This window comes from Ahaetulla prasina, chromosome 3 (assembly GCF_028640845.1).
Source record: "Ahaetulla prasina isolate Xishuangbanna chromosome 3, ASM2864084v1, whole genome shotgun sequence".
NCBI lineage: Eukaryota > Metazoa > Chordata > Lepidosauria > Squamata > Colubridae > Ahaetulla > Ahaetulla prasina.
The window spans coordinates 169,435,407-169,463,264 of record NC_080541.1 but is presented as its reverse complement, the minus strand read 5'-3'; the positions used below and the strand labels follow the sequence as shown (position 1 = coordinate 169,463,264).

At 37.4% G+C, this 27,858-nt stretch overlaps 1 protein-coding gene across 3 annotated transcripts; it reads left to right on the top strand.

Annotated features, from left to right (window-relative positions):
• Positions 1-942: 942 nt before the first annotated feature.
• On the top strand, positions 943-26,988 carry LOC131195598 (protein zyg-11 homolog B). Of its 3 annotated transcripts, XM_058177637.1 has the most exons (14): positions 944-1,289; positions 7,137-7,302; positions 8,068-8,822; positions 15,040-15,180; positions 16,137-16,313; positions 18,591-18,655; positions 19,493-19,592; positions 19,693-19,743; positions 20,709-20,870; positions 21,692-21,739; positions 22,249-22,446; positions 22,534-22,586; positions 24,094-24,191; positions 25,380-26,988. In XM_058177637.1, the coding sequence occupies exons 1-14, from the start codon at positions 1,287-1,289 to the stop codon at positions 25,541-25,543; spliced, it is 2,181 nt and encodes a 726-aa protein (XP_058033620.1). In that variant the 5' UTR covers positions 944-1,286; the 3' UTR covers positions 25,544-26,988. The 3 variants fall into 3 exon arrangements, with proteins under 3 accessions (XP_058033621.1, XP_058033620.1, XP_058033622.1); XM_058177638.1 differs by lacking the exon at positions 7,137-7,302 and having other exon boundaries at positions 943-1,289; XM_058177639.1 differs by lacking the exon at positions 944-1,289 and having other exon boundaries at positions 7,217-7,353.
• Positions 26,989-27,858: the final 870 nt, after the last annotated feature.

Genomic DNA, 27,858 nt, shown 5'->3' with positions numbered 1-27,858 from the left:
ACAGCAAGCTGTAATATTGGTTGTGCAGTGCCGAAAGTTGCTTTTGGTGAGATGGGCGACTACTGTATACAAACTTGATCAATAAATTAATAAATATTGCTAGAAAATTATTTAGATTGTCCTGTGAATTCACCAGAGGAAAAGCTTGATGGAAGAATGTTTTGATTTTTAAATGTACCAGTGGCTCTGCTTAGTGATAGCAACTTATCTGCATGATATTTCTCCCCAAAAGATTAAGCAGACACCCAATATTTTTATTACCTGGAAATGCTTCCAGGATTCCATGGTGTTGGTTTTTTTAAATCTTTTAAGTTTAACCATGCTCCTGACCTACATGTCCATGTTTCCTGCAACTTAGTATTCTATGTATGTATGTATGTATGTATGTGAGAGCATATGCACCAAGACAAATTCCTTGTGTGTCCAATCACACTTGGCCAATAAAAATTCTATTCTATTCTATTCTATTCTATTTCAAAATGCAAAAAGTGTTGTACCTTGATGAAGGTATCTTTTCTTTTATGTACACTGCGAGCATATGCACCAAGACAAATTCCTTGTGTGTCCAATCACACTTGGCCAATACAAAAATTCTATTCTATTCTATTCTATTCTATTCTATTCTATTCTATTCTATTCTATTCTATTCTATTCTATTCACAAGCCACCTGTCTGATGAAAAAAAAAGACGCGACCTAAAAACGAGACGTGCACAAATAAATGGGTGTGCGCGATTCCGGATACATTTTCGATTCGGGATTCTCCTGCTGCGGTTATGCAGTAGCAAGGAAGGCACTCTGCACGAATGCCGGGACGCTCTTCTTCTCCTCCACGAATGACATCATAAATTCCAGCGTCGAACTGGAGGAGGGCGACTGTCAATCATTCCGTCGGCAATGTTACACTCCCCCCCCCCAAACTTGCGAGGCGAAAAAGCCCAGGGAATTCGGGGTGACTTATTTCGGAGCACTTTCGTAGTGGCTCCGAAGCTTTGGAGAGAGGGGGTGGGTTGGAAATAAATAAATAAATAAAATAAAAGCCCTCCTCCAGCTTCAAGTAGCGCGTCTCCTTTAAGGGCAAGCAGCAGCCCGCTTCCCCGAGGGCTTGTGTGTCTGCGTGTGTGGATCTAATGCCGGCTCGGCTGAGCCAAATTCACTTCCAGGTCGAGGGTGACAGCTAAGCTGGGGGGGCCCCGGCTCGCTTCTCCACGGTGGTCGGGGCCCGCCCCACAATAGCACAAAACAAGAGGCGAGGAAGGACGCGGCTGAGGGGTCCCTGGCGCAGAAATGGTGAGTGGATGGAAGGGGGGGGGGAGGGAATTGCCGCGACTGCCTGAAAGGGACACGGAGAGAAAGCGTAGAAAGAGCCACATGGGGGAGAAGTGGAGGGTGTAGGGGGGGAGACAAATGGAAAAGCCCTTGGAGGGAGAACCCTCTTTTAGTTTCGGATTTTGGAGTCTGGCGTAACTGCTTCCTATTTTGTCCCCCCCCCGATCTGTCACTAATGCGGAATCTTGCCTTATTGGTCTCCAGCAAACGGGCGAAGATGTCTCTGGGTGTTGCGGGGGGGAAAGGGATTTTGCTAAGCTTTACTCGGCCTAATAGGGTAAACAAATGGGGGGAAGGGGGGCTAAGGGGGTTGTTGTGCTACCTGACCCCCTTCTTTGCCCGATGCCCCTTAACTACGGATCTAGTGGAAGGAGAATCGTGGTAGAAATGTGTGATTGTGGCTTTTGGAAGCGATTGGAATGTGCAGCAGCTATTGGATTCCATTTTGGCAAAGTGTACCATCTGCCTAGACATCTCAAAATTCTGGATGGCCACTGAAAAGGCGGCAAAGACATCCCACTGTGTCATCTAGCGGTTGTTTGGATTTTTGCAGCCCAGATACGGTAGCTCTAAGTAAAGATGTATCTCGTGCTCAGTCAGGGGAACCTATCCTTGAGCTCTGTTGATGTCTTTGGGCCAGCAAACAGCTCCCTTCCATTACTACATAATTCTATTTACAAATGCTAATGGGAATGGGAATTGGAATGTTTCATATAATCTTGCGTTGACACTCAAGAGAAGAGACATCCGTTCTTTTTTTTCATTGTCACTATGAGAACAGCTTGTTAAATTATAACGAGTAATAGTCTAGATTATTTATAACAGGTAGGATGGCTAGGTTTTGTAAGGTGTGGCGGAAATTGATATAGCAGTTTTAGGTAATAGGAGTCCCTAATGCAGTAAGAAAACAAGAACATTCAGCACACATGTCTTAGTATAAAAGATGGATGAATTTTCTGGTGTATGTTTACCTGTAGAATAGTTCTTCCAGTGTGATTTTTAGTGTTAAAAAAAAAGCTGCAGTATCATGGCATTATGGAATACAAGTGATGACCCATAAATATCAAATTGATTCTGGAATAACCTTATCCAAAAAAGAGAGTATCCATTGTGTTCTAGGATGAATATATTGATTATCTGCTGAGATTTATAACCTTAAAAGGTTGTATATAATTGCCTTCCTAAATACTTAAAAATACACTCTGCAGTATGTAATAAATAGGCATACAATCTTAAAAATAGACATAGGAAAGAAAGATATATTTAAAAAGACATAGGAGTAATTAATGCTAAGTTAAAATCTCAGCAAATTAAGAGAAGGCTAGAAGAAAGAGATATCTGAGGAGTTTCTAGAAAAACGCAAAACCTTATTCAGTAGTCTGACAGCAATGAACTTGGTAGATAAAATGATACAAAAGATTTTAGACATGGTTAAGAGAAAATCCATGCAATTTATTATCTAATATATTGGAGATTCTGAAAGGAATAGAAAGCGTAGTGAAAGAAACGGTTGAAATAGAAAAATGAACACATAAAAACAACTATTTAGGTTTATGTATAGATATCAGCCCAATATATACCTATTTTAGTCAAACTTTTGGTACACAGGCCAACCAGGTAACAATGGAAGGTGGAGACATACATCTCTCCCATTGGATATATCTCTTACAACTGGATTTGGAGCAGTGGTAAAATTTGAACTGGTTTACTACCGGTTCGCTGGCAGTGCACACCACGCACCAAATGCAAGGTGCACACGCATGCAGTGCACACCAAAAGGAGGCATGGGGTAAGTGGAACAGCACAGGGGGTGTGTGATCAGTTGTGGCTCACAATCTCTTTTTTTTTACTTTTAAAAGCATTTTTTTACAACCTCTTCAGCCGAAGAAGTTGTAGAAAAAATGCTTTTAAAAGTTTAAAAAAAAAGCCTCCGATGATCAGGCAACTTTTTTACCTTTTAAAAGCATTTTTTACAACCTATTTGGTCAAATAGGTTGTAAAAAATGCTTTTAAAAGTAAAAAAAAAAGGCTCTGACGATCACGTGGCTGGACATGGGTGGGGGGGGGATTTTTGCTACCAGTTATCCAAACCACCCACCGCCATAGAATCAACTGATCCGGTCCGAACCGGGAACATTTCACCCCTGATTTGGAGGCATGTTCCTACCAATCTGGGAGTAACACAAGTCTTCAAGATTAATAGTACCTGATCAACGTGTTCTCCATGAACTAATCAAATCCCATTTTAAGCCATTTAAGTTAGTAGCCATCACTTGTGTCAATGACCTAATTATCTGTTATGTTATTTTATTTTTATTCATCCATTTTTGTTTGTTCTAAATCTCCTGCAGTCAGTATTAATTAATAAACCCTGGTCCCAGTTTTGAGACACGAAGAACATTTTCTCTTGCCCACCTTTTACATGCTCTACCTATAAAAATATATGATTAGTTGCTGTCCGTTGATATAGCAAATAGTAAGGCAAACACTTCACACTGAACATTTCCAAAGATTTGTTCTCAGAACTTTTGTGAAAGTACATTTATCATTCCAAGACAGCTTTTCCTGCCTGGTTCTATTCAGTTGGGTAGAAGAACAACACTGAGTGTAATTCCAGCATATTTAGTAGATGCCAGAGGGACGGAAGAAGTTTTTTAATGTCCACCTTGTCTTAGACCAACAAGGTGCTTTTACTGTATTATAGCAATGTAAATTTGTTCTGTGCTTTACATTTTCTACATGAAATTCCATTTTAGGACAAGCAGTAAATGTCTGATTTTCCCATTTAAATTTTCTGAAATAGGAATATTCCTAATTCATTTCCAAGTTAGAAATGAGCCAAGAATACCTTTTCACACAATTATTAATGATCTAGTTTTTGTTGGATTTTTGAAGTAGAAAACACTCTTATGAGTAATGAGTAAATGTTACGAGTACGATGTTGTTAAGGGAGTGAAACTTTTTTCTCTTGATTCATTCTGACAATAACTTTTAATCCATCTTGTTGGCTTTATTTATATTTTATCTAGGAAAAATACTGATAGGGTTCTACGAACACATACATTACTGCTGCATAGCTGTTTGGTCTATATGTATTGTCTCCAGATTGCATGCTGTTTTAATGCCATCTGTGTGCTTCACAATGATAGTAGCAATAAAGCTGATAATTCAAAGTAAGCCATTACTGTACAATTAGCAGGATAATAATTAGAACTGCATCCTTCCCTTTTCCATATTTTATTCTCTAGTTTCTGCTTAATATTATTTTCTGGAAGAATGCTTAGTCTTAAGTCTTAAGAATTAGATGTGTCAAATTCAATTATATATGTATAATTGAGAGAATGAACTGGGTGTTGCATATGCAGTTCTTTTAAGTATGCATTTTGCGAAGCCTGGATGTATATTATTTTAGCTCATCTGAATTTTAAGATGATCTTAAAATTTCAAGCTGAAATAAAAGAGAAATACTAGTCTTGAGCCACACTGGTACATTGGCTTAGAATTCAATTTTTTTTAGTTAAAAAAATAATTGGTACAGCTATTTTTGAATTTTTATGTGGGAGTGTACAGCTTGCTTTCTTTTGTCTGCATTGGGTATGAGTCACAATATTTGTGTTACCCTGTGAGCTACTGAAAGCTAAATTATTGAAAATGACAGACTTGTATGTAGATATAGGAAGAAAACAAAGGGAAAATACCTGGATAATTTGAATAAGAAGTATCTGTGTTTTAATTCATGAATGCTTGGTTATTATAAATTATGAACTGTACACGTTTTGTAATATGTTACCATAACAACATGAACCAGTGCAGAAGAGACAAGGATAACCCCCAAAACAGTTATTATTAAGTGTCCTCTACGTCCATTCTAACATGTTTCTTCAATATGTGGAATAAAGTTATAGGAGTCTACCCAAGTCCACAATCTGACACTAAAATCAACTTCCCACAGTGTAATACAAGAAATACAGACTTGAAAAATGATCTGTCAAATCCACCTTAAAAACATAAGAATAGTAATGCTGTTCAGCCAGTTTTGTTGAAATATTACTCTTGCTTGATGATTCAAGATTTTGCTTAATAAGAAAAGGGTATATAGTTTGTATGCTTAAACATCATTTTAGGTGCCACTCTTAAGTAATGGCCAGAGCTGTTAAAATTAGCTAGATATTGTTTATTCATTTGTTGATTCTCTAATTTTTTATATGATACAATAATACCTATATTAATTAGTCATAAGCTAGTTTACCTACTTGAAAAAATTAAAATTTAATGAGCTCTTCTCCCTCTAGATATCAAGCATTTTTGTGTCTGTATGTGTACTACAACATGAATCTGTTTGTGAATGGTGGGTGAGCATATAGGAAATAAATTACCTAATACAGAGAAACTACAATTGTTGGGGAACAAAACTGGATTTGAATAGCGTAACATATGTCAAAAAGGAGAAACTGTATCACCAAAAAAACTGTATCACCAGAGTATCATCAAATATGGATAATTTATATGTGGAGATACAGTTTTGAGACAATGACTGTAATTTAAATAGAAAGGAGGGACCTGTCAAAGGAGATAATTCACATTTCTGCATTAAGCCATAATCTAATATGCTTGTTTGTAACAGAATAACAGAGTTGGAAGGGTTTTGTTTTAGCAGGATTAGATGCATTTAGCAGTTGAGTGTGGAATTCAGCCACTGTGGTTTATTTAACATATCACAATGTATAACATCAAAGCTTAGTATCGTGAGCGAACCAAGCCAATAATTAAATTACTTCTGTATTTTTTAATTAGCTGATCCAAGCCCTTGTTTGCAATAGTAGTGAATATCTGTAGCTCGGGTGTAGGATGAGAGTGAAGGTTCATTTTCCGAGCTTGTGGGTTGGTTTTGGAATGTTTCATTACCAGGCTAGGTAACATCTTCAGCAGAGTTTAGGGGTCACAAGACCCCATCACAAAACTCACTACAAGACCCTCACTTGACACACCCACTCCCATCACAAGAGCCATCACAATACCCTGATCTGAGGTGACCCTTACCTGATGTGACCTCACCATCACATGATCTACTGACCACTCTTATAAACAGAAGAACACTGACATTGACATCCCCTAAACTCTGCTGAAGATGTTACCTAGCCTGGTAACTAAACGTTTGGAAACCAACCTACAAGCTCAGGGAATGAACCTTCACCAGCACAGGTCATTCATTGTCTGCTATGCTTCCTTAGGGTATTTTTTCTTTAAAATGTATTTGGAATAGACAGTTTTCAAACAGAAAGTAGTCCTTTGTAAAATGGGATATGTGTGCACAAACAACCATGCCCACCACTAAGTCTAGTTTCTGCTCTTGTTCCATATGTATACTTTGAGATCTGAAACTAAAAGTAAACTGGTAGATACTATATTAATTTTGAGTACAGGTATATTTAGGTTTTGACACTTGTTTGACCCCACAAAATAGAGATCAGAGTAAGTGATACCGTATTTATAGTCAGAAAAATTCTTTCTTGCTCTCTTTCCTTTAGGTCTGTAATTTCACTTTGAAAATAAATTACCTTTAAGTCAATGATTTGTAATTACATGATTTCAGACAGCTACATACTTATGCAGTAGGACACTTATTACAGTACAGATTTTCACCACTGGCACAAAACGGCCTCTGGTACCAACTTCTACCGTGTAGGTTTTATTTTTAGTGGTGATGAGAATTGCAAGTGCAGTTCTCACTGCTCCCTTGTCAGTTAAACAGTGATAAATGCTGCCTTTTTGAATTTCAAATGTTAGACATTGGACTTCTTTCTGCAGGAAGAGGCTTCACCGTACTCTCTGCTTGACATCTGCTTAAACTATCTAACCTCTGACCTTGAGAAGTTTTGTACAGAAAGGCAGGATGGAACATTATGTTTGCAAGAGCCTGGAATATTTCCACAAGAAGTGGCTGACCGATTGCTGCAGACAATGGCATTCCACGGTAAAATAAACCATTCAGATCTGGTAATTGGGGATTCCATTCAAGCATAAAGTGAGCCATCTTAGTTATTTTTTTTTTTGTTTTTGTTTACATTTATACCCCGCCCTTCTCCGAAGACTCAGGGCGGCTTACAATGTATAGGGCAATAGTCTCATTCTATTTGTATATATTTACAAAGTCAACTTATTTGACTTATTTAAACGAGGGCTTGAATTTCCCTGCATTTGATTATGAACTCCCACTTGATTTGGCCTGGTTATTTTTAACAGAAGTGATGCAAAATTGATGGCATTAAGAATGAAATGGTATTCTGCACCAAGCAAATAGAACAGAGTCAGAACATTCTCTTTCATCAACCATTCTAAATTACAGTACAGCATTTAATGGTATTTGAGGCATGGCAATTTTTGTGCCATTGGAGAATGGAAGCGATACAATAAAAAATCCCTAGTGTAGAAGTGCTTCAGCAATAGTGCCGGATAGAAGAGAAAAGGATAAGATGGTATTATAGCTGTCCAATGAAATCAGTTGGTTAAAATCAACCTACAAGAGCAAAAAAACCCACAAAAAAACAAAAAAAACTGGGGATGGGAAAGAGAAAGAGAATAAGGAATGCAATTGATTCCTATTTTCTCTTTTTCGAACTTGCTTTCTGCTTGTAATCTGGGCCTGAAGTAGACATTCCCTGAGTTGTGATAGCTGGCTTGTTTTTCAGTTTTAAAACAGTATATATGTCATTTGTCTGGTACTCTTCCTTCCCTTTAGGACTGCTTAATGATGCAACAGTGGGGATTTTTCGAGGTAATCAGATGCGTTTGAAAAGAGCCTGCATCCGTAAAGCGAAAATTTCCGCGGTAGCTTTTTGGAAAGCATTCTGCCACCACAAGCTGGTGGAGCTTGATGCCACCGGTGTGAACGCAGACATCACAATCACAGATATCATCAGTGGACTTGGCAGCAATAAATGGATTCAGCAAAATCTTCAATGCCTTGTGCTGAACTCATTAACTCTTTCACTGGAAGATCCCTATGAAAGGTGCTTCAGTCAGCTGACTGGCCTTCGCGCTTTGAGCATCACCAATGTTCTCTTTTACAACGAAGACCTGGCTGACGTAGCTTCGCTTCCAAGACTAGAAAGCCTGGATATCTCCAACACCTCAGTCACCGACATAACTGCAATCCTCGCCTGTAAGGATCGCCTCAAATCGCTTACCATGCACCACCTGAAATGCTTGAAAATGACAACCACTCAGATTTTGGATGTAATACGAGAGTTAAAATTCCTGAATCACCTTGATATTTCAGATGATAAGCAGTTCACATCTGATATTGCACTTCGTTTGTTAGAACAGAAAGACATCTTGCCCAATCTGGTATCTTTGGACATCTCGGGGAGGAAGCATGTCACTGATGAAGCTGTGGAAACATTTGTAAAACAACGGCCCTTAATGCAGTTCGTTGGGCTTCTCGCTACTGATGCTGGCTATTCATTATTTCTCACGGGAGAAGGGAATTTGAAGGTAAGGCACCTGTTTGTTACAGTAGTTAATGCAGATCTGAATTATTTAATGAAAGCAATCAAACCTTGGTTACTGATGAATGGTCCAACTCTGATGTTTTGGGGTAAGAGAGGACATGGGTGTGTACCACGACTATCACAACCGTAGATATTATTGATACTTCAAAAACCACTCTCTTAACTCTAATAATATTCCCCTCCAAACTAATAATTGTATGGGGTGTTTTTTTTTTTTTTTACAATAGCGAAATCAAACAACTACAACTACAACATTAGCAGAAGAAAATTCAGTCGTGGCTGTCCAATGATCCATTACATATATTGTAATGATTTAAATAAACTAAACATAGCAAAAAAACAAAACAAAACCAGAGAAGAAAAGAAAGAATAGAAACAAATAAAAAAGATGATGCGTATAATACCCATTTTTATTAAATCTAGTTCATATGGAAATGTATTGCTTCCTCTTCTCACTTTTTGAGCATAAGGACTTTTCAAAGATAACAGATTCATATTCTTGAATCCAATACTTAATTCCAGGAGCAGAAAGTTAAAAGTAGAATTAAAAGTCCTTCATTAAATGACAAATTCTATATTTTAGAGATGTACAACCACTGTTTGTGGCTATTTTGGTTAGCAACCATTCGCAAATATGACCCTAATAAACAGTGGTAAAAATGAATTTTCTAACTGGTGTGTGCTCTCATGACCAAACTTCTGTACCTGACAACTAATCATGTGTATATAAGTACTGTTGTGGCCTTTTGGCCACCAGTCCCTCCAGCAGCCAAATCAGAGGAGGAGGAGGAGGTGTGGGAGCCAGGGTCAGCACCAAGGCTACCTGAGAGCTCCGAGGGGGAAGAGGGAGTGGAGCTGGCAGAGAGAGACAGAGGTGGAGCTTGGGCTGTCCGTCAGCCCTCAGATGGAGAGTCAACAAGGAAGGTCCGGAGGTGGCTGATGAGGAAAAGGAGGAACAGCTGGGTCCAGTGCCTGATGCGCAGAAGGCAGAGGAGAGGAGAGCAGTAGAAATCTGTGGGCCAATCCTTGGGAAGGAAGAGCCAGCGCTGCTAGCAAAGCCCCACCTAGCTCTGGGGATAAAAGGTGGGGGGTGGAGATAAATAGATGTGGTAGACAACTATTCATCTCCTGGTTGGCCGGACTTGTTAGCCTGCAGTGAGAGAGCAACTTTTTGCCGGGGCTGCTGGCGTTCCTAATAAAGGAATCTTTGGGTTAACTTCAGAGGGTTTGTCATGTTTGGGGAGCTGAGTCAGAACAAGTACATAATAATGCATGTGTATAAGAAAGGTTTATTTGAATGAGACAGTGATTCAACCAGTGATCTTTGCACATTTCTCTCTCTGTCTCTCTGTCTCTCTATCTTAAGCTATGATTTGAAACCACATTTCCATATTGAAAATAAACGAATGGTTGGACAACAACATATGTCCCGCATATAACACTAAGATAATTTTTTACTACCATAGCTATATGGTCCCAATGAGCCTTTTGGATAGCTTATGATGAAAGAAAAGGAAGGAAAAAGGAAGGGGAACCAGCAATCTTAGGATCCTTAAAGGATGGAGTACAATGAAACCAATGATTTAGTTGGATAAGTCAATTTAAGAAGAGAATGAAAGCTAGTGTTAAATACATACCTAATACCTTAAATACATACTTTTTCTTTGTCTAGAAAAGACAAAGGATCTAGATTTTAAGAAATAAAACCTACTTATAATTTAAGAACAAAATTAATTTTCAGAAAACATTACTTTATGTCTATTAGATTTCACAAAAAATGGCTTAAAAGTGCAGGTGATTTTTTTTTTCTGGGGCATTAAACAGAAAAAGATTTTTTTTAAAAATAACAGTCCTTCTTAGTATTGTTTAAAAAAAATTGCTATAGAACAATTGGAAAAATAGAAAGGATTGTTGGAATTTTCATTTTTAGGAAATCTGACTGTAAAAACTTTATTATAATGTGGAATATCTACTGATTACAGAATATTGGAGTTTCCTAAACATTATCTAGGTGTTTTAGGGAGGATTCAGAAAAATGGAGTAGTTCCAGAGATAATGTCCCAAGGTCATCCTTGTATATCACAGCTTGTGAGTGGGTGATCCAAAAACCATATTTATCTTTTTTTTTCTATTCCTCCATCTGTTACTTTCTTTTTCCTTAGAGTATACAATAAATCACTTTGCTTTTAAATCCCCAATATCGCAAGAGTGACAATAAGTTCACTTCACTTTTTGTGTGGTTAGTTTATTGCTCGGTTGTTGTTCTTGTCACTTCCAATGTGCAAACAATGAGATGTAGAACAGAGAAATTCCTGCTAGCCAAACAATAGGGCTGATCTGTGAAACAGCAGTTCTCTAGTGAGGAATTAATTTGGAAAGGTGATAGAAATTGTATTTTAGAGGCAGGCTATGCACTGCAGTTCAGTAACTGTTCATGGCTGAGTTCTGTTGCTCTAAATGATAATGTAATTTGTGTGGTTTTGCTTTGGCATTTTGCATATATCAAGCTATAGTATTATATGTCATGGATTGTGGCTTAGTATTTGTACCAAAAAATGTACAATTCTGGTTACTGACATAAATTATGTCAAATGATTAATTGCACAAACCAGATCACAATGTTCTCTCCTGTTAGTTCTTTAATATTTTCGCTATATTACACTGTACAGGTAGTTCTCGAGTTGCAACAGTTCGTTTAGTGACCAAAGTTACAACGGCACTGAAAAAGGTGGCCTATGACCATTTTTCACATTTACAACTGTAGCAGCAGCCGCATGGTCACATGATCAAAAGTCAGAGGCTTGGCAATTGACTCATATTTAGGATGGTTGCAGTGTCCTGGGGTCATGTGATTTACCTTTCTATTCTATTCTATTTTGCGACCTAACAAGCAAAGTGAATGGGTAACCATAGTCACTTAACCGTGTTACTAATTTAAATCCAATAATTCACTTAACAAGTATGGCAAGAAAGATAGTAAAATGGAGCAAAGCTCACTTAACAAATGTCTCACTTGTTAGGCTCAATTGTTTAGAATAGAATAGAATAACAGAATTGGAAGGGGCCTTTTAGTCCAACCCTCTGCTTAGGCAGGAAATCCTACACCACTTCAGACAAATGGTTATCTAATCTCTTCTTAAAAACTTCTAGTGTTGGAGCATTTACAACTTCTGTAGGCAAGTTGTTCCACTTATTAATTGTTCTGTCAGGAAATTTCTCCTTAGTTCTAAGTTGCTTCTTTCCTTGATCAGTTTCCACCCATTGCTTCTTGTTCTACCCTCAGGTGCTTTGGAGAATAGCTTGACTCCCTCTTCTTTGTGGCAACCCCTGAGATATCAGAACATTGCTATCATGTCACCCCTAGTCCTTCTTTTTATAAGACTAGGCATATCCAATTCCAGCAACCGTTCTTTATATGCTTTATCCTCGAGTCTCCTAATCATCTTTGTTGCTCTTCTCTGGACTCTTTCTAGAGTCTCAACATTTTTTTTTACATCGTGGCAACCAAAATTGGATGCAATATTCCAAGTATGGCCTTACCAAGGCATTATAAAGTGGTATTAACACTTCACATGATCTTAATTCTATCCTTCTGTTTATGCAGCCTAGAACTCTTGGCTTTTTGGCAGCTGCAGCACACTGCTGGCTCATACCGATATTTAATTGTGGTCATAAGTCGAAGACTACCTGTATGTGTTTAGTGTCCTAGAAATGTATATTGCTATGCTACAAATTTACATCAGTGGTGAAATCTGAATTGGTTTGCTACCGGTTTGCTGGCCACGCATGTGTGCTGCACGCCAAGCACGCTGTGCGTGCACATGCACAATTCGCACCAAGCGTGTGCTGTGAGCGCATGCACAATACATACCAAAAGTAGGCTTGGGAAGGTAAGTAGAACGGTGGGTGGGAGGGAGAATCAGCTGTGGTGCACAATCTTAGTGACCTTTTAAAAAACGTTTTAAAAGCATTTTCTACTACCGGTTCGGGTGAATAGGTAGTAAAAAATGCTTTAAAAAGTAAAAAAAAGGGCTTGGACGATTACAGCTGTGCCACGTGATCATCCAAGCCTTTTTTTATTTTTTTAAAGCATTTTTTACTACCGAACTGGTAGTAAAAAAATGCTTAAAAAGTTAAAAAAAAAAAATTCCAACGATCAACTGAGCGACACGTGATTGTTGGAACACTTTTAAAATATTTTTTTACTACTGGTTTGGCAAATCAGTAGCACTTTTTAGTACCCGTTTGGTTGAACCGGTAGCATTTCATCCCTGGCTTACAGCTATTAAATCTGCATTCCCTGACATTAATCAAATGCAATTAACTAAGAAGAAAAAGTTTGGCATTTGTTTACCATATTTACCGTATTTTGCGGAGTATAAGGCACACCTTAGTTTTTGGGGAGGAAAATAAGAAAAAAGCTGATTGGCAGGTGGATTGGCCTCCTGGAATACCCCCAATCAGCTGTTCCCAGAGGTGAATTTTAGCAACAGGTTCCTTGGTTGTGAGCTCTGTGCCTTGCTCTTTCTTTTTGCTTTTTTTTCTGCCTCTGAAACTCTGTTTCAGAAAAAACTTTTTTCCGCCTCTGAAAGCCTCCAAAACAGAACTTCAGAAAAAAAAGCCTCCGAAGCTCTGTTTGGGGGCTTCTTTTCTGAAGCTTCTTGCAGCCTCTGAAACCTCCGTTTGAGAAGCTGGGTGGAGCTACATTCGGAGTATAAGACACACCCAGATTTTCACCCTCTTTTTTGGGGGAAAAAGGTGCTCTTATAGTCCAAAAAATATGGTAAGTTTCAAACTGGATAAAAAGTAGTTACCTATTCAATATAAATTGCTCATACGGTAATGCCAGTCCTGGTGTTGTTGAATCGTTTAAAAATCTTTTAAAATAATTTGTACTTATGTTTCAGCACTTTCACAGTTTTTTCTAAACAATGCCTATGTGGGCTAGGTTAGCACAACAAGCTAAATTATATGTTCTTTGCAAATCACAATTGCTGAATTCACACATGGTAAGCTAATTGCAGACAAATGCAATGTGTGAACCAGGTCATGAGATCATTCCTAAATGTAGCAGATAGGCCAACTCTACACATCTGTTCAGAAATAAATTCCACTGACCTAAGTAAGACTTTTGATGTACATACATTGCTGTAATTGTATATAGATCTGTTTCTATACGTATATATAAAGATACACATATACACAAATGTATATTTTCTTATTGAAATATGTGCAGACCACTTCTTAGAAAAGCAATTTATTATAGAATAGAATAGAATAGAATTTTTTATTGGCCAAGTATGATTGGACACACAAGGAATTTGTCTCGGTACGTATGCTCTCAGTGTACATAAAAGAAAAGATACGTTCATCAAGGTACAACATTTACAACACAATTGATGGTCAATATATCAATATAAATCATAAGGATTGCCAGCAACAAAGTTACAGTCATACAGTCATAAGTGGAAAGAGATTGGTGATGGGAATGATGAGAAGATTAATAGTAGTGCAGATTTAGTAAATAGTTTGACATTGTTGAGGGAATTATTTGTTTAGCAGAGTAATGGCCTTCAGGAAAAAAACTGTTCTTGTGTCTAGTTGTTAAACTCTGAAACAGGTTAACTTTGAGTATGCTTGATCTGATACAAAAGTACTAATTATTTTGGGATATTCAGTGAATCTGTTGTTTGGCATTTGCATTTGTAATGTATTCTGCATACTAAAATTGTCTCCTGGTTTAGAATTTTCAGCATGTCGGAAAGCAGACTTGCCAATACACTGTTTGACCAGTTTATAGATAGTGTCATTGATGTGCCTTATTAAATATAATGATGAGGATAAAACTGGCATGGAAAATAAATAAATAAAAAAGAGAAAATAAACACAAAAATAATATAAACACTTGAATATTGCTTGAAAAAAAATGATTATAGTTGAAAATAGTTCAAAGTTTAATTATTTATGAACAATATTAGAGGAGAATATCCGAAAAACCTAATATATTTTGGGGAAACTCTGTCAGCTTGGCAGAAGTTTAGCATTTATAAGAATAATTCAGAAAAAGTAAGTTAAGATACATAACTTCCAGCCTTTTCTCTTATAGTGAAATAAAAATAGATCATTTGAAAATATTTCTGTTACCTGTATTTTTTTTTCCTAATTGTAAACTGATACCTTGTGTGTTCTATATTTTGAAGGTTTCTGGAGAAGCAAATGAAACTCAGATTTCAGAAGCTCTGCGCCGTTACAGCGAGCGGGCATTTTTTGTGAGGGAGGCACTGTTTCATCTGTTTAGCCTTACGCACTTTATGGAAAATACCAAACCAGAAATTCTGAAGGTAAAACTATTTAAACTGATGGGACATCTCTCCAATGGAATCTCAAAATGTGATGGATTTTAGGAAAGCAGAGATCATGGAATATGTGTGCACTGGCAGATTTGGAGCGGTGAGAAAAAAAGAGAAGCATTTTAGCAACAATTCAGAAACTGTGGTCGTCATGTTTACATAAGTTATGCTAAATTTAGCATAGAAGCAGGAGGCGTTGCCCATATCCATAAAACACTGTAGAGCGCTATCTGTATTTGTTGAGTAGGAATCTTATTTGTTCAGTAATTGTCTAATGAAATGATAACCAATTAAATCGATTAGCTTTCCATGTTGTGAAGTGGACAAAACGGTGAATAGAATTAGGGCCTCTCATTATGGATTGGTACAACACATACAGCAAAATAGCAAGGTAAGAAGTGAGCATTTTCCTGTAGGCATGAAAGGAAAATGTACCGGTAGGAGAAAGAGCTTTCCCTTCAAAAAATAGGAGTGAGCTGCTCAGTCTTTTGATGTCTCCTCCAATGGGTCAGTTTAATTGCTAAAAAAACCCCAATAAAATAGACATAGACCTTATTATTTATATTGTAAAATAAATAGTAGTATTCAGAGGGGTTTTGGTTTTTCGCACAAATTTGTGTGAGACAGTTCAAAGTTGTATTTCGTAAGTTTGCCCTAGGCCAGAGAGATCTAGGTCCCTTTTTCGGCCCACTTTTTTCAATATTAAAATGGAAGGAAACAACATGGAGGAGAGCAAAGGGCTAGGCCTTTTGACATGTTGCCTCTAGTCATGAAAAGAAAAAGTTGAAAATAATCAAGGTAGATCTGTGAATTGGAGTGTAAAATATCTGCCAGCTAATTTCAAGAACTTTAGAAATGCTAAACTAATTCTGCTTTGGATATGGTAGCTGTTTTCATTGTAGATGATAAGCCAGCTCACAATTTCCTCTCTTGATCCTTCCTTCCAGCTTGTAGTTGTTGGCATGAGAAATCATCCTCTGAATTTGCCTGTGCAATTAGCAGCAAGTGCCTGTGTGTTTAACCTGACAAAACAAGATTTAGCTGCAGGCATGCCAGTTAGGCTCCTAGCAGATGTTACCCACTTACTCCTTAAAGCCATGGAGCATTTCCCCAACCACCAACAAGTAAGCCTTTCCATTTAATTTTTTTTTTGAGGTAATAGACATAGCATTTCAAATGCAGAATCAGTGTACTGATTTTTTTTTAATCCTTTGAGATGAATTATAGATGCACCAAGCGCTTCATATATACCAGTGGTGGGTTTCAAAATTTTTTACTACCAGTTTTCTGAGTGTGGCTTGATGGGTGTGGCAGGGGAAAGGTGCCGTAAAATCTCCATTCCTACCCCACTCCAGAGGAAGGATACTGTAAAATCCCCATTTCCTCCCGATCAGCTGGGACTCGGGAGGCAGAGAATAGATGGGGGAAGGGCCAGTCAGAATTTTTACTGCCGGTTCTTTGAACTACTCAAAATTTCCGCTACCGGTTCTCCAGAACTGGTCAGAACCTGCTGAAACCCACCTCTGATATATACTGTTGATTTTGAATATGTGTGGATAGGTGTTAAAATGGTTTTTAAAATGCTTGTATTTTATAACAGGAATGAAAGTGATTATTGTCTTTTTAGAAAAATTGAGCTAAGCAGCTTCAGTGTAATATATTATGAATATAGCCAATATTGGTTCATGACTGAAGGAAATGATAGAGGAGAATAATGATACCTCAGGATTGAAATGAGGGGTCCTTGGTGCTCTCTGGGTTTGACTGGTTTCATTACCCAAACTAGGTAACTTCATGAGTGATGATGTTACCTAGTTTGGGTAATGAAACGTCTGCAAGAAAACAACCAAGCTCAGAGAGCAGCAAGGTCTCCCTCGTGTCTGATGGATTTGCAGTTCTACTGTTGACATTGCATGTATCATAAAACAGAAACATTTTACAAATTAGCATTCTGTGGCGATTACTCTAAATGTTACGAAGTATGCACCACATCAGAAGTAGACAACTTTTTGATGACTTGGAATCTCACTTCACATTTTTAGAAGGGAGCGTACAGGACTATAGACATAGGGAATGCTTTAATTTCCCAACAGGTTTTTAATAGGAAAATGGGTAGGCATTTTTGATGTGTTTTTTTTTTTAAATAGACAATCTGTGTTTAAATTTACATAGGGCTACCATTAGTTTTCATTTATGTCCTGTCCCAAAATGGCATGAGGCTGGCCTGCCAATTTTTGATAATTCTGGTCATAGAAGTCTTTAAGAGAATCTTGAAGTAGAACTTTCACCTACATCTTGTACATTCTTTTCTGTTATAATGCTTAACTATCCCCTGTTCCTCTGGATTCAGATAGTCTCTTTTTATTCTTCATCATGGACATTAATAAGTCAGAAACTTCTCTTTAATATTAACCACAAAGTTAACTTTCATCCAAACCCTAAACTTTGGCCAGTCCTATGAGCGGTAGCTCAGTGGCTAAGATGCTGAGCTTGTTGATCAAAAGTCAGCAGTTAAGCGGTTCAAATCCCTAGTGCCGCATAATGGGGTGAGCTTCTGTTACTTGTCCTAGCTTCTGCCAACCTAGCAGTTCGAAAGCACGTAAAAAATGCTAGTAGAAAAATTCCCTTTGGTGGGAAGGTAACAGCATTCTGTGAGCCTGTGAGTCATGCTGGCCACATGACCATGGAGACGTCTTCGGACAGCACTGGCTCTTCGGCTTTGTAACGGAGATGAGCATTGCCCTCTAGAGTTGGGAACGACTAGCATATATGTGTGAGGAGAACCTTTACCTTTTATGTACTGTTTGGTTTGTAGAACTAAACGGGCTATTAAGGTATCATTTGAACTACCCTTTGTCCACAGTCAAATGAGGTGGCAGGTTGTAGGCAATAAAAATTAGAAATTGGGATTGTCAAGATCATTCTTATGGTGATTACTTAGAAGAGACTGCGGTAGCTACAGGTAGATTAAGTTTAGTGTATCTTACATAAAGAACTTAGATTGGGCTCAATTTTTTAACTCTAAAATTAATTTACCCTATAAAGGAAACTTGTTTTTCCTTCTGTTAAGCATATTTTAATGCTTTATTTCTTGAAACACACTTGTATCCTCTGTCTTATTTGTAGATATCACAATATATGTTGCTTCAGATGGATATTTTTAAGCATCCTAAATGCTGGTGTAAAAAATACAAATAAGAGATTCATATTTATGAACACATATGCACATTTTTATCATTTTTGTTCAGTTTTATTTCAAAATAACGATGTTCATAAATGATAATATGAACTCATTAGAAGAAATGGCAAATTATCAATATGTTACAAGATTCATTTGGGAGAAATAAAATCCTGTCCTAGATATGAAATATTTTTGCTGTGTTTTTTTCCCCATCTTACAGCTGCAAAAGAACTGTCTTTTATCATTGTGCAGTGATAGGATACTTCAGGATGTTCCATTTAACAGGTTTGTTTTTATTTTTCGAATTATGAAGACAAGAGAAAGGAATTTTAAGATTGCTGTCTAAATGCAGTTGATCACTCTATCTCACTACTGAATAATTTTAAATAATTCTCCTTATTCATAGCTAATAGATAGAAGGATTTTCTGTCTAGCCGTCCATCCATCCACTCACCCATCCGCTTATCTGAAATGCCAACATTTTTCTAAGCATATATTAGGACAGAAGTTGGTAATTTATTCATTTATCATTTTTAAATGTTGCATGTTCGAGCAACTCAAGATGCTAACCCTAGTCCTAATAACAGGTAAATAAATACTCTATTAATTTGCAAAGGAACCTATGAACATTGGTGAAAAAAGACTTGGAAACCAGAAGGAACTGCATATGTTCTCTAATAGTTATAGACATTGAACAACCTCTTGGCTATGCTTCAGTGACTGCAGTTTGCTATTGCTTGGAACTAATACAACCTCTTTTATAAACTATGCTCTTAGTATATGCATGAGTGCATGTTGTGCTGCAGGATAGAGAAAGTTCATCCTGGAACCACTGGTCAATAATGAATTGGCATCTTTAGCAGTCTCAGCCCAGTACTAAAATCTAGATCTTGAAAATAAAAAATGGATAGACAGAAAGACATATTACTGGCCCAAAGTGGCCAATCTGTCAAGAAGTAGAAATTGTTTTGCTCTCTTTAAATAGCTGACGCCAGCTGAAGGTTTTATTATGGTTCTGTTGTACATTGCTATATTCCTTTGGGCTGAAATGTGGTAGCTGGAGGTTTTTATTTGCCCATTGTCAAGATTTGTTAATTTTCTGCCTATGTTTTTTTTCCCCAGGTTTGAAGCAGCTAAACTTGTCATGCAATGGCTATGTAATCATGAAGATCAAAACATGCAGAGGATGGCAGTGGCTATTATTTCCATTCTTGCTGCAAAGGTGTGAGATTTTGGTGCTTCGCCATTTTAGCCTTAATTTCCAAGTCTTACCAACAGTGATCTGACACTACTCTGTTTGTTTGTTTGTTTGTTATTTAAAGCTTTCAACAGAACAAACAGCTCAGCTTGGGGCAGAGCTCTTCATTGTCAGGGTAAGCAATTAGAACGATTTGAAATGACTGAAATGCTAATATTGACTGAGTTGACATAATAAAAGGATGTGGTTTATTTGATTTGGGATGGGATGTTGCACGAACTGTTATAAATTCTTTACACAGCTTATGCATTCTATAAATAAATAAACCCAGCCACTGTGCCTTTCAAATCATGTTTTGCCTCAATAATGTGTGAACTCAATCTCTGTCTGTAATAGTGTTAAGTGGAAATGTTCAATGTTCCTCTCCTTGAAGGGTTTATTTTTTTAAAAAAAATTCTGGTTACTTTGGCATACACAACTATTGTGCCTCCTTTTCCCCCAAATATTGAAGCATTAATGTGCCCTGTTACTGCTTCAAATTCAAGAGAGGAAGGAAATCTGTTTGATTTTATTTGTTTTTTGATCACATGCTGTTACACAGCCATCCTAAGTACTGTAGTGCATCACAGGTGTGTATCAATCGTGTACTTCATACGCAAAGCATTTAATGATCTTTTGCAAAAAAAAAATAAACTGTGATAAAAGTGGTTATGATCTTAGCAAGCTAGTAATGGTCCTTTGATTGGAGATTTTATTTTACTCATTTTAAATAAATAATCAAAGCTGTCTGGCCAAATTGCAATAAAAGACACTTTAGCAATGTTCCTCATTCGTACCATATGTGTATGCAACACGCCTTGCCTAATAAGTTGAGAGTGATTTAATTTTAGGACAAAAGTAAAAGGAATCTTTCATTTTTTTATGCCAGTATTTTTCAAATCTGACTCTCAGTATTGCCCAGCCAGCGCGGGTTAAGACCACATGATTTAAATTTGCCAAGTTTTAAAAACACTATTTTTAGACTATGACAGTAGTGGGCTTAAAGAAATGTTCTCATTGTGACTGTTATGCCATTAAATATCTGAGATTTGAAAAGAGTGACTCAACAATATCAATTGCTTTATTCCCCCCCGCCCACAGCAACTTCTTCAAATTGTGAAGCAAAAAACAAATCAGAACGTAGTGGACACTACACTTAAGTTTACGCTGAGTGCACTTTGGAATCTCACTGATGAGTCTCCAACCACGTGTCGGCACTTTATTGAAAATCAAGGGCTGGAACTCTTCATGAAAGTTTTGGAGGTGGGAACTGAAAGATATATGTCAACATCTGTATAGCTATTATTGTATTGGTTTACCTCAGTTTCTTTATGGAGATAATGAACTTTGTAATTTTGAAGTCATGCTGTATACTTGTGATAGGCTTCTTATTTTCACAAGCAGCAGTCCTCAAACCAATTACAGATAGTCCTTGGCATAGGACCACAATTGAGCCTAAAATTTCTGTTGCTAAGTGAGACAGTTGTTAAGTGAATTTTGTCCCATTTTACTACCTTTCTTGGCACAATGGTTAAGTGAATCACTGCAGTTGTCGAATCAGTAACAGGGTTTTTAAGCGAATCCGGCTTCCCCATTGACTTTGCTTGTCAGAAGGTTGCAAAAGGTGATCATGTGACTCCAGAACATGCAATCGTCATAAATATGAGTCAGTTGCCGAGCATCTGAATTTTGATCATATGACCCTGGGGATGCTGCAATAGTCATAAGAGTGAAAAATGGTCATCAATCACTTTTTTCATTGCTGTTGTAACTTCGAACAGTCACTAAATGTAAATCGAGGACTACCTATAACTAAGATTGTCCATAGAAATCTTGACTCTTCTCTCAGCTCAGCTCACAAAACAATGAGACCTGCCTCTTGTTGAAAGAATTAAAAAGTCCTTTCGTATACTTCCTCTGACTCAATCATCCTGCTTTGGATAGCAGTGACTGAAAGTTGATCCTGTACTGCCAAAATAATCGTTTTAATGTTGTAGACTTCTCTGAGAATGTAATCTGCTTATTATCCAATATTAGCAAAATATTATCACTTACTAATGGTTGTCTATTCTTTTAATTTACAGTCTTTTCCTTCAGAGTCTTCTATCCAACAGAAAGTTCTTGGTCTTTTGGTAAGATGAAAAGAATAGAATTTTTTTAACCTGGATGTCGGCAATGTTTGTTTTCCCTATTATCTTCTTTCCTACTCCCTCTAACATTCTTCACTACTGTACTTGGAATACATTATTTTTAATTCCATTCTATTAACTTTGGGTCCAGTCAGACCAACCCTGTTCCTTCACAATCTCTATTTATTTCATCTTAAGTGTTAGCATTAGAACACAACTCTGTTGACTCAATCAATAATTTAGACTAGCATCCTATTTCCATCAGTATCAGGGCAGCTTTGAGGACAGTCTTCTCTAACCCATCGTCCTCAAAATGCAGTACAGTAGATTGGAATTCAGTCAGCATGCCCAATCTAATGACTCATGTTGAGAAAACTGTTCCAGAAAGTAGGACAGAAAGTCAAACCCCATGTCCGCATTAGTAGTTTTTCAGAAACATCTGGAAAAGCAGCTTAATTAGTTAGGACCATTTGTACTAAAATTTCTTCCTCTTTTTTTTTTTTTTTACTTAGAACAATATTGCAGAGGTTAAAGAACTCCATTCTGAGCTAATGTGGGAAGACTTCATAGACCACATCAGCAAGTTGTTGCACAGTGTTGAGGTGGAAGTCAGTTACTTTGCAGCTGGGATTATTGCTCATTTAATATCCCGAGGAGAACAAGCCTGGACATTAAGTCGCAACCAGAGAGCCTCACTCCTTGATGAACTGGTATAGATGTGACTGAAAAATATTTCTTCCTTTTTTCTGAGTTACTTTGTAAACCTTTACAATAACATTACTTTCTTTGTTTTATAGCATTCTGCCATTTTGAATTGGCCTACACCAGAATGTGAAATGGTGGCATACAGGTAACTATGAATTTGACATAAACTCTTCAAAAATATTAATACAAGTTAATATTAATAGTTAGTTCGCTGCACATAAGACTATTTTTTCCAGAAATATGTATAGTCTGCCTGTCGTGATAAAATCACATTTTTGATTTTCCAAGATACAATTGAAAGACATTTTAGGTTATAATCCTGCATTCCTATTAATGAATAAATCCATTGAATTCAGTGGGATATTCTTAGTATACATGTGTTGGATTGCTTTGTCGATCTGCCATATTCTAATTTGTTCAGTGGAATTAACATTGATTTATCCTTCATTTTAAATCTGCTGAAACCAGTAGTACTGCTGCTAAGGAAGAAAACTGAAGCAGTTTTTGAATTAAAACTGAGGCAAAAGATGTATTTTCATGCATGTTTAGAATTTGTCTATTCCAGGGATCTTCAAGGTTGGCAACTTTAAGACTTGTGGACTTCAACTCCCAAAGTTAAAGTCCACAAGTCTTAAAGTTGCTAAGGTTGGAGACCCCTTCTATTCAACTCCAGTGCTAAAACAGGTTGAAGCCTACAGAAGTGGGCAGATTTGGTATGAATAAATACCGTATATACTCGAATATAAGCCGATCCGAGTATAAGCCGAGGTCCCCAATTTTACCCCAAAAACTGGGGTAAACTGGGGACTCGAGTATAAGCCGAGGGTGGGAAATGAGGCACCTACCGGTTGGGGAAACCTCCTCCTCAGCTGAGAAGGCTGGCGGTTCCCCGCCCGCCTCTCACTGCACCGGCAGGGCTTCAGTCCGGTAAAATGTGAAAAAGAAAAAAAAAACTTGAGTATAAGCCGAGGCTTAAAAAAAAAAACTTGAGTATAAGCCGAGGCTTAAAAAAAAAACTTGAGTATAAGCCGAGGCTTAAAAAAAAACAAAACTTGAGTATAAGCCGAGGGGACGTTTTTCAGCACAAAAAATGTGCTGAAAAACTCGGCTTATACTCGAGTATATACGGTAAGTAATTGTTATAGGATCGGAGTGCCATTTCTGGGTGTTATGCTTCTATTGTCTAATTATCACTTTCTATCCAAACTTCTCCCAATTATGAAACATTTAAATGACTTTTACCTTCTTCCCCACACATTCTAGCACAGGGGTCTCCAACCTTGGCAACTTTAATCCTGGTGGACTTCAACTCCCAGAATTCCCCAGCCAGCTTTTGTTCTAGCAGACAGAAAATCTGTAGGGCTTGCTGAGTGTCATGGTTTCCTGTTAAGAATTGCTTGTATTCCACTAATGAGGAGCTGTATTGCTATGATACGTCCTTTTATACTGGCTGTATCCTACCAGCTCTAGGAAGGAAGCAATCACAGATCACTTCGGAAGATGATGCAACGCAGCAGCATGGACTTGACCATGTAATATCCTGGAATCAAGAGTGACTTGAAAGGATCCAAAAAATGTGTGTGTTTGTAAGTGCTGTACTCACAATCAAAATCTCAAAATGATGGACTTTCCCTTTTTCTCTTCATGAATAGGTCATTCAACCCTTTTTTCCCCTTGCTTGGTTGCTTCATGACTCCTGGGGTGCAGCTCTGGGCCGTATGGGCTATGCAGCATGTTTGCAGCAAAAATCGTATGTATTGATAAAAAAAGAAAACTTCTTTATATTAAGCAATTCTTTCAACATAAGAATAATTAGTAGGCAACAGATAATTCTTGTGAAATCTAGCAACACAGATTTGAAATAATTTTGTGGGGAATGGAAATCAACTTGCAGCAATTCTGCCACAGTTAAAAGGCAAGCTATGTGAGTAGGTAAATTGTAAATGTTTTTGATTTTAGCAGCTGCTGCTGCTGCTGATGCAGTGGGTAGCATTTTGAACTTGCAAACAGATCTAGCTTGGTCTTTGTTCAACTGATAAGTCAGACTATGTCTAACAAATGTAACAAGACACTTGTTATTCTCTTACTTAATTAAAGTGCTTTCCGGCCATTTTTGAGTAAACAGAAACCACTATCAATATAAAATTTGCTTGCCCCCAATGTCAATCTCTATCCTGTCTCCATTGCCTTTTTTATGCCTTTCTAAATGATGCTATGATGCATGTGCAACACATGATAGGTAAAATAATTGGTGGAGCCTTCTGGCTTTGCTCTTTACTGGATTTATTCTTTCAATATCCTTTAAAGCAGGGGTGCTTAAATCTTGCCAAAGCACCAGCCTGGAAATAGCAAAGCACTGGCCTGCGGTGCCTCTGGCAGGCAAAATGGGGCACAGGGCCGTGTGCAGCCCCCCACATCCCATTTTCAGCCTGGATGGCTTCCTGCAACACCCTGCCATCCAAAACAGGGTGCAGGCTGTCTTGGCTGGCAGGGTGCTGCAGGAAGTCGCCCAGGCCAAAAACGGGGCACGGGGGGGCTGCGCACATCCCCCATATGCCCCATTTTGGCCAGCAGGATGCGGGAGGCATCCGTCCTATCTCCCCCGCCCCAAGGCCCAGCCCATGGAGAACTACAATGCTGATCCAGCCCTCAAAGAAATCCAGTTTGTCACCCCTGCTTTAAAGTCTTGGGGTGTAGAAGTACTTATGTGTACATACCATGTAATCTTATGCTCATCATTTCTTTAAGAAGCAAATAGTATAGCAGAGAATTGAGGATGCCTTATGACAATTACACTTCACAAAATAATTTTGCTAAATCCATAGGCAGTTTAACCAGAATTTAAATATGTAAAAGTTATATGTGAAACTTAATAGAAAGAGACAGTGAAATTCTAGACTCTTGATTTTATTGAATCTTTCTCTTTTTGTCATTTCAGCTGCCAGGTACTGCAGTATGTTAATTGAAGAAGGTGGACTGCATCATTTGTTTAACATCAAGGAAAACAGCCAGACTGATGCAGATGTTCAGCGAATTGCTGTCTCTATCTTAGATAGCTTAGAAAAACATATTTTGCGACATGGGCGGCCACCTCCTTATTAAAAAAACAAATTGAAAATAAGCCAAATTAAATGAAAACATGTAACAGGGAATAGGTGTGCAAATTATCCTCTCATCATCCCTTACTGAAATGTCCCTGGTTGGAATAATGTTGATAAAAGTGATCACCATTATTTTTTTGTCAGCTGGTATGGAAGCAGGGCTAGTACATGTTATCTTTAACAGCCTTCAGCATTAAGGGGTTGTCAAGAGGATTTGGAAAAAAATCCTAACTGGTAATATCTACTAGTTATCACCTCTGGTTGTGGAAAAGTGGAAATTGTGCCATTCAAATGCACATTCGAAATTAAACCTGTAGATTGTGTGAGTTCATCAGAAAATTGTTTCTGCTTGCTTCATCCCTTCAAAATAGTTGTGTTTCAATAGAACTATCCACTGATTCAGTATTTGAAAAAAAAAATCTGTTTGTGCTTGTAATGTCAGCACTATACAGCTCAAAACACTGTCATATATTCACACATTAGAACCCAACAGGTTATGAGTAAGGTAAGCAGGGATGTTTGTTTTTCTGTGGATCCTTTAAACTCATAAGATTTTTCAGTTTCAACTAATCTTTCATATAAGCTCTTTAGCAGAAACATCCGAGTTTCAAACCATGGGGTATGTTTTTGTTTGTTTGTTCTGTAATATACTTTGATGAAAATATCCATGGAGGAAGAAATGTCAGAAGGGAAAGATTGAATTATAATTACAAAAAAAGAGAGAATATATTATGTTGCTACACTTGTAACTAAGTGTAAATTTGAAAAAAGTAGAGAAAACTAAAATTTTCTACCACAAGAATTGCTGGGGGAAATTTGCTCAGTTTATGGGATTGTACATCTAATCACCTTATTTATGACAGTTAATAGCTTTGTTCTTTCTCATAAATACCTTGTCAGTATTTGTGCTGTGAGCTTTATGTGGAAGGCAATGCCATACAAAATCTCACCCAACATTTTATGTAAAGTCTGGTGTAAATTACATTCTTGTGTGGTATATTAAAAATTTTTTACATAAAACATTCCATGATTAAAAACTCAATAATGCATGTGTTGATGCTTAATAAAATAAGATGAAAATAGCAACACAAAGTCCACTCTAAAATAATGCCAACAAACCATGGTTTGGCTGAGGATTACTTCCAAAGAAGTGCACTACAATGTGCTTCACCTAGTAGAGGTGTGAGGAAGCTGCACGATAGCTAACGCTATATCATTGTGGGAGCTAATCTGGTTACAAGAGAAATGACTAAAGTTTTCTATGAGAAGCTAATTATGTGATTTAATGCATATGATTTTCAGAAATAAGTTTTAAGTTCAATGAAAGACTCTTAAAACATTTGCATAAAATTGTATCTTAAGGCTACAGTCTTGAACTTCAATTATTTGGGAGAAAGCCTCTCAGAATAAAAGAATAAATAAAATAAAAGAATAAAAGAAATCTAACTTCTGAGATAGGCTTATATGTGAATTATGGCTCCTATACTGATTTTTTGTTATAAATGACATAAAAATAGAATGTTTCCCAATAAGTCTTTAATTGTATAATTTGCCCTGCCTCAAACGTGGGTCCAGATGATCCTTCCATTCATAAACATCCTATGTATCCCATATTTCTGGGACACAAAAACTCTTAAAAAGGGAAAAAACCTAACTACATAATATAAAATATCTCATTTCTTTCATTCTGATTTTAATCTTAAATATGGAATGCAATAGTCTATCTTTACTAGCTATATTTCTAAAAACCCATGTGACTGAATGAATTCAAGGAATAATTAAGCTTTATTTTTTTTACTATTCTTACATACATACATCAAGGGTGGGTTCTACTTACCTTTACTACTGGTTCAAAATGGGAGCACGCATGCAGTTCTATAGAACCAGACCGAACTGGGAGCAACCCACCACTGACAGATTAACAATAACAGAGTTGGAAAGGACCTTGGAGGTCATCTAGTCCAACCCCCTGCTCACGCAAGAGACCTATACTAGGGATTCAAACTGCCAATCTTTCTTATTGACAAGCTCAGCATGTTAGCCACTGAGCCACCTAGACATACATATACACACACACACACACTGATTTGGCTCCAAGAATTTGGATAGAATGGGCACAAGATTTTGAGAGTTCTAAGTGAGATGTCTTCTAAATTTCAAACTAGGTATGGTCATTTAATTTTTATCATCTATCTTCCAAATTATATTCATAGACTCACTGAAGAGAAATAAAAATAGCTGAGTAGAACCATTTTAATTAGAATTTTAAAAACCAAATGGTATAGTGACAATGTCTGCCTCTACTGGTCTGTGCCC

Excerpts from the sequence above, each read along its gene's own strand:
- LOC131195598 (XM_058177637.1), top strand. Across the intron at positions 22,447-22,533 it reads CCTCACTCCTTGATGAACTG|CATTCTGCCATTTTGAATTG; the intron begins GTATAGATGTGA and ends TTTGTTTTATAG. Across the intron at positions 24,192-25,379 it reads GCATGTTTGCAGCAAAAATC|CTGCCAGGTACTGCAGTATG; the intron begins GTATGTATTGAT and ends TTGTCATTTCAG.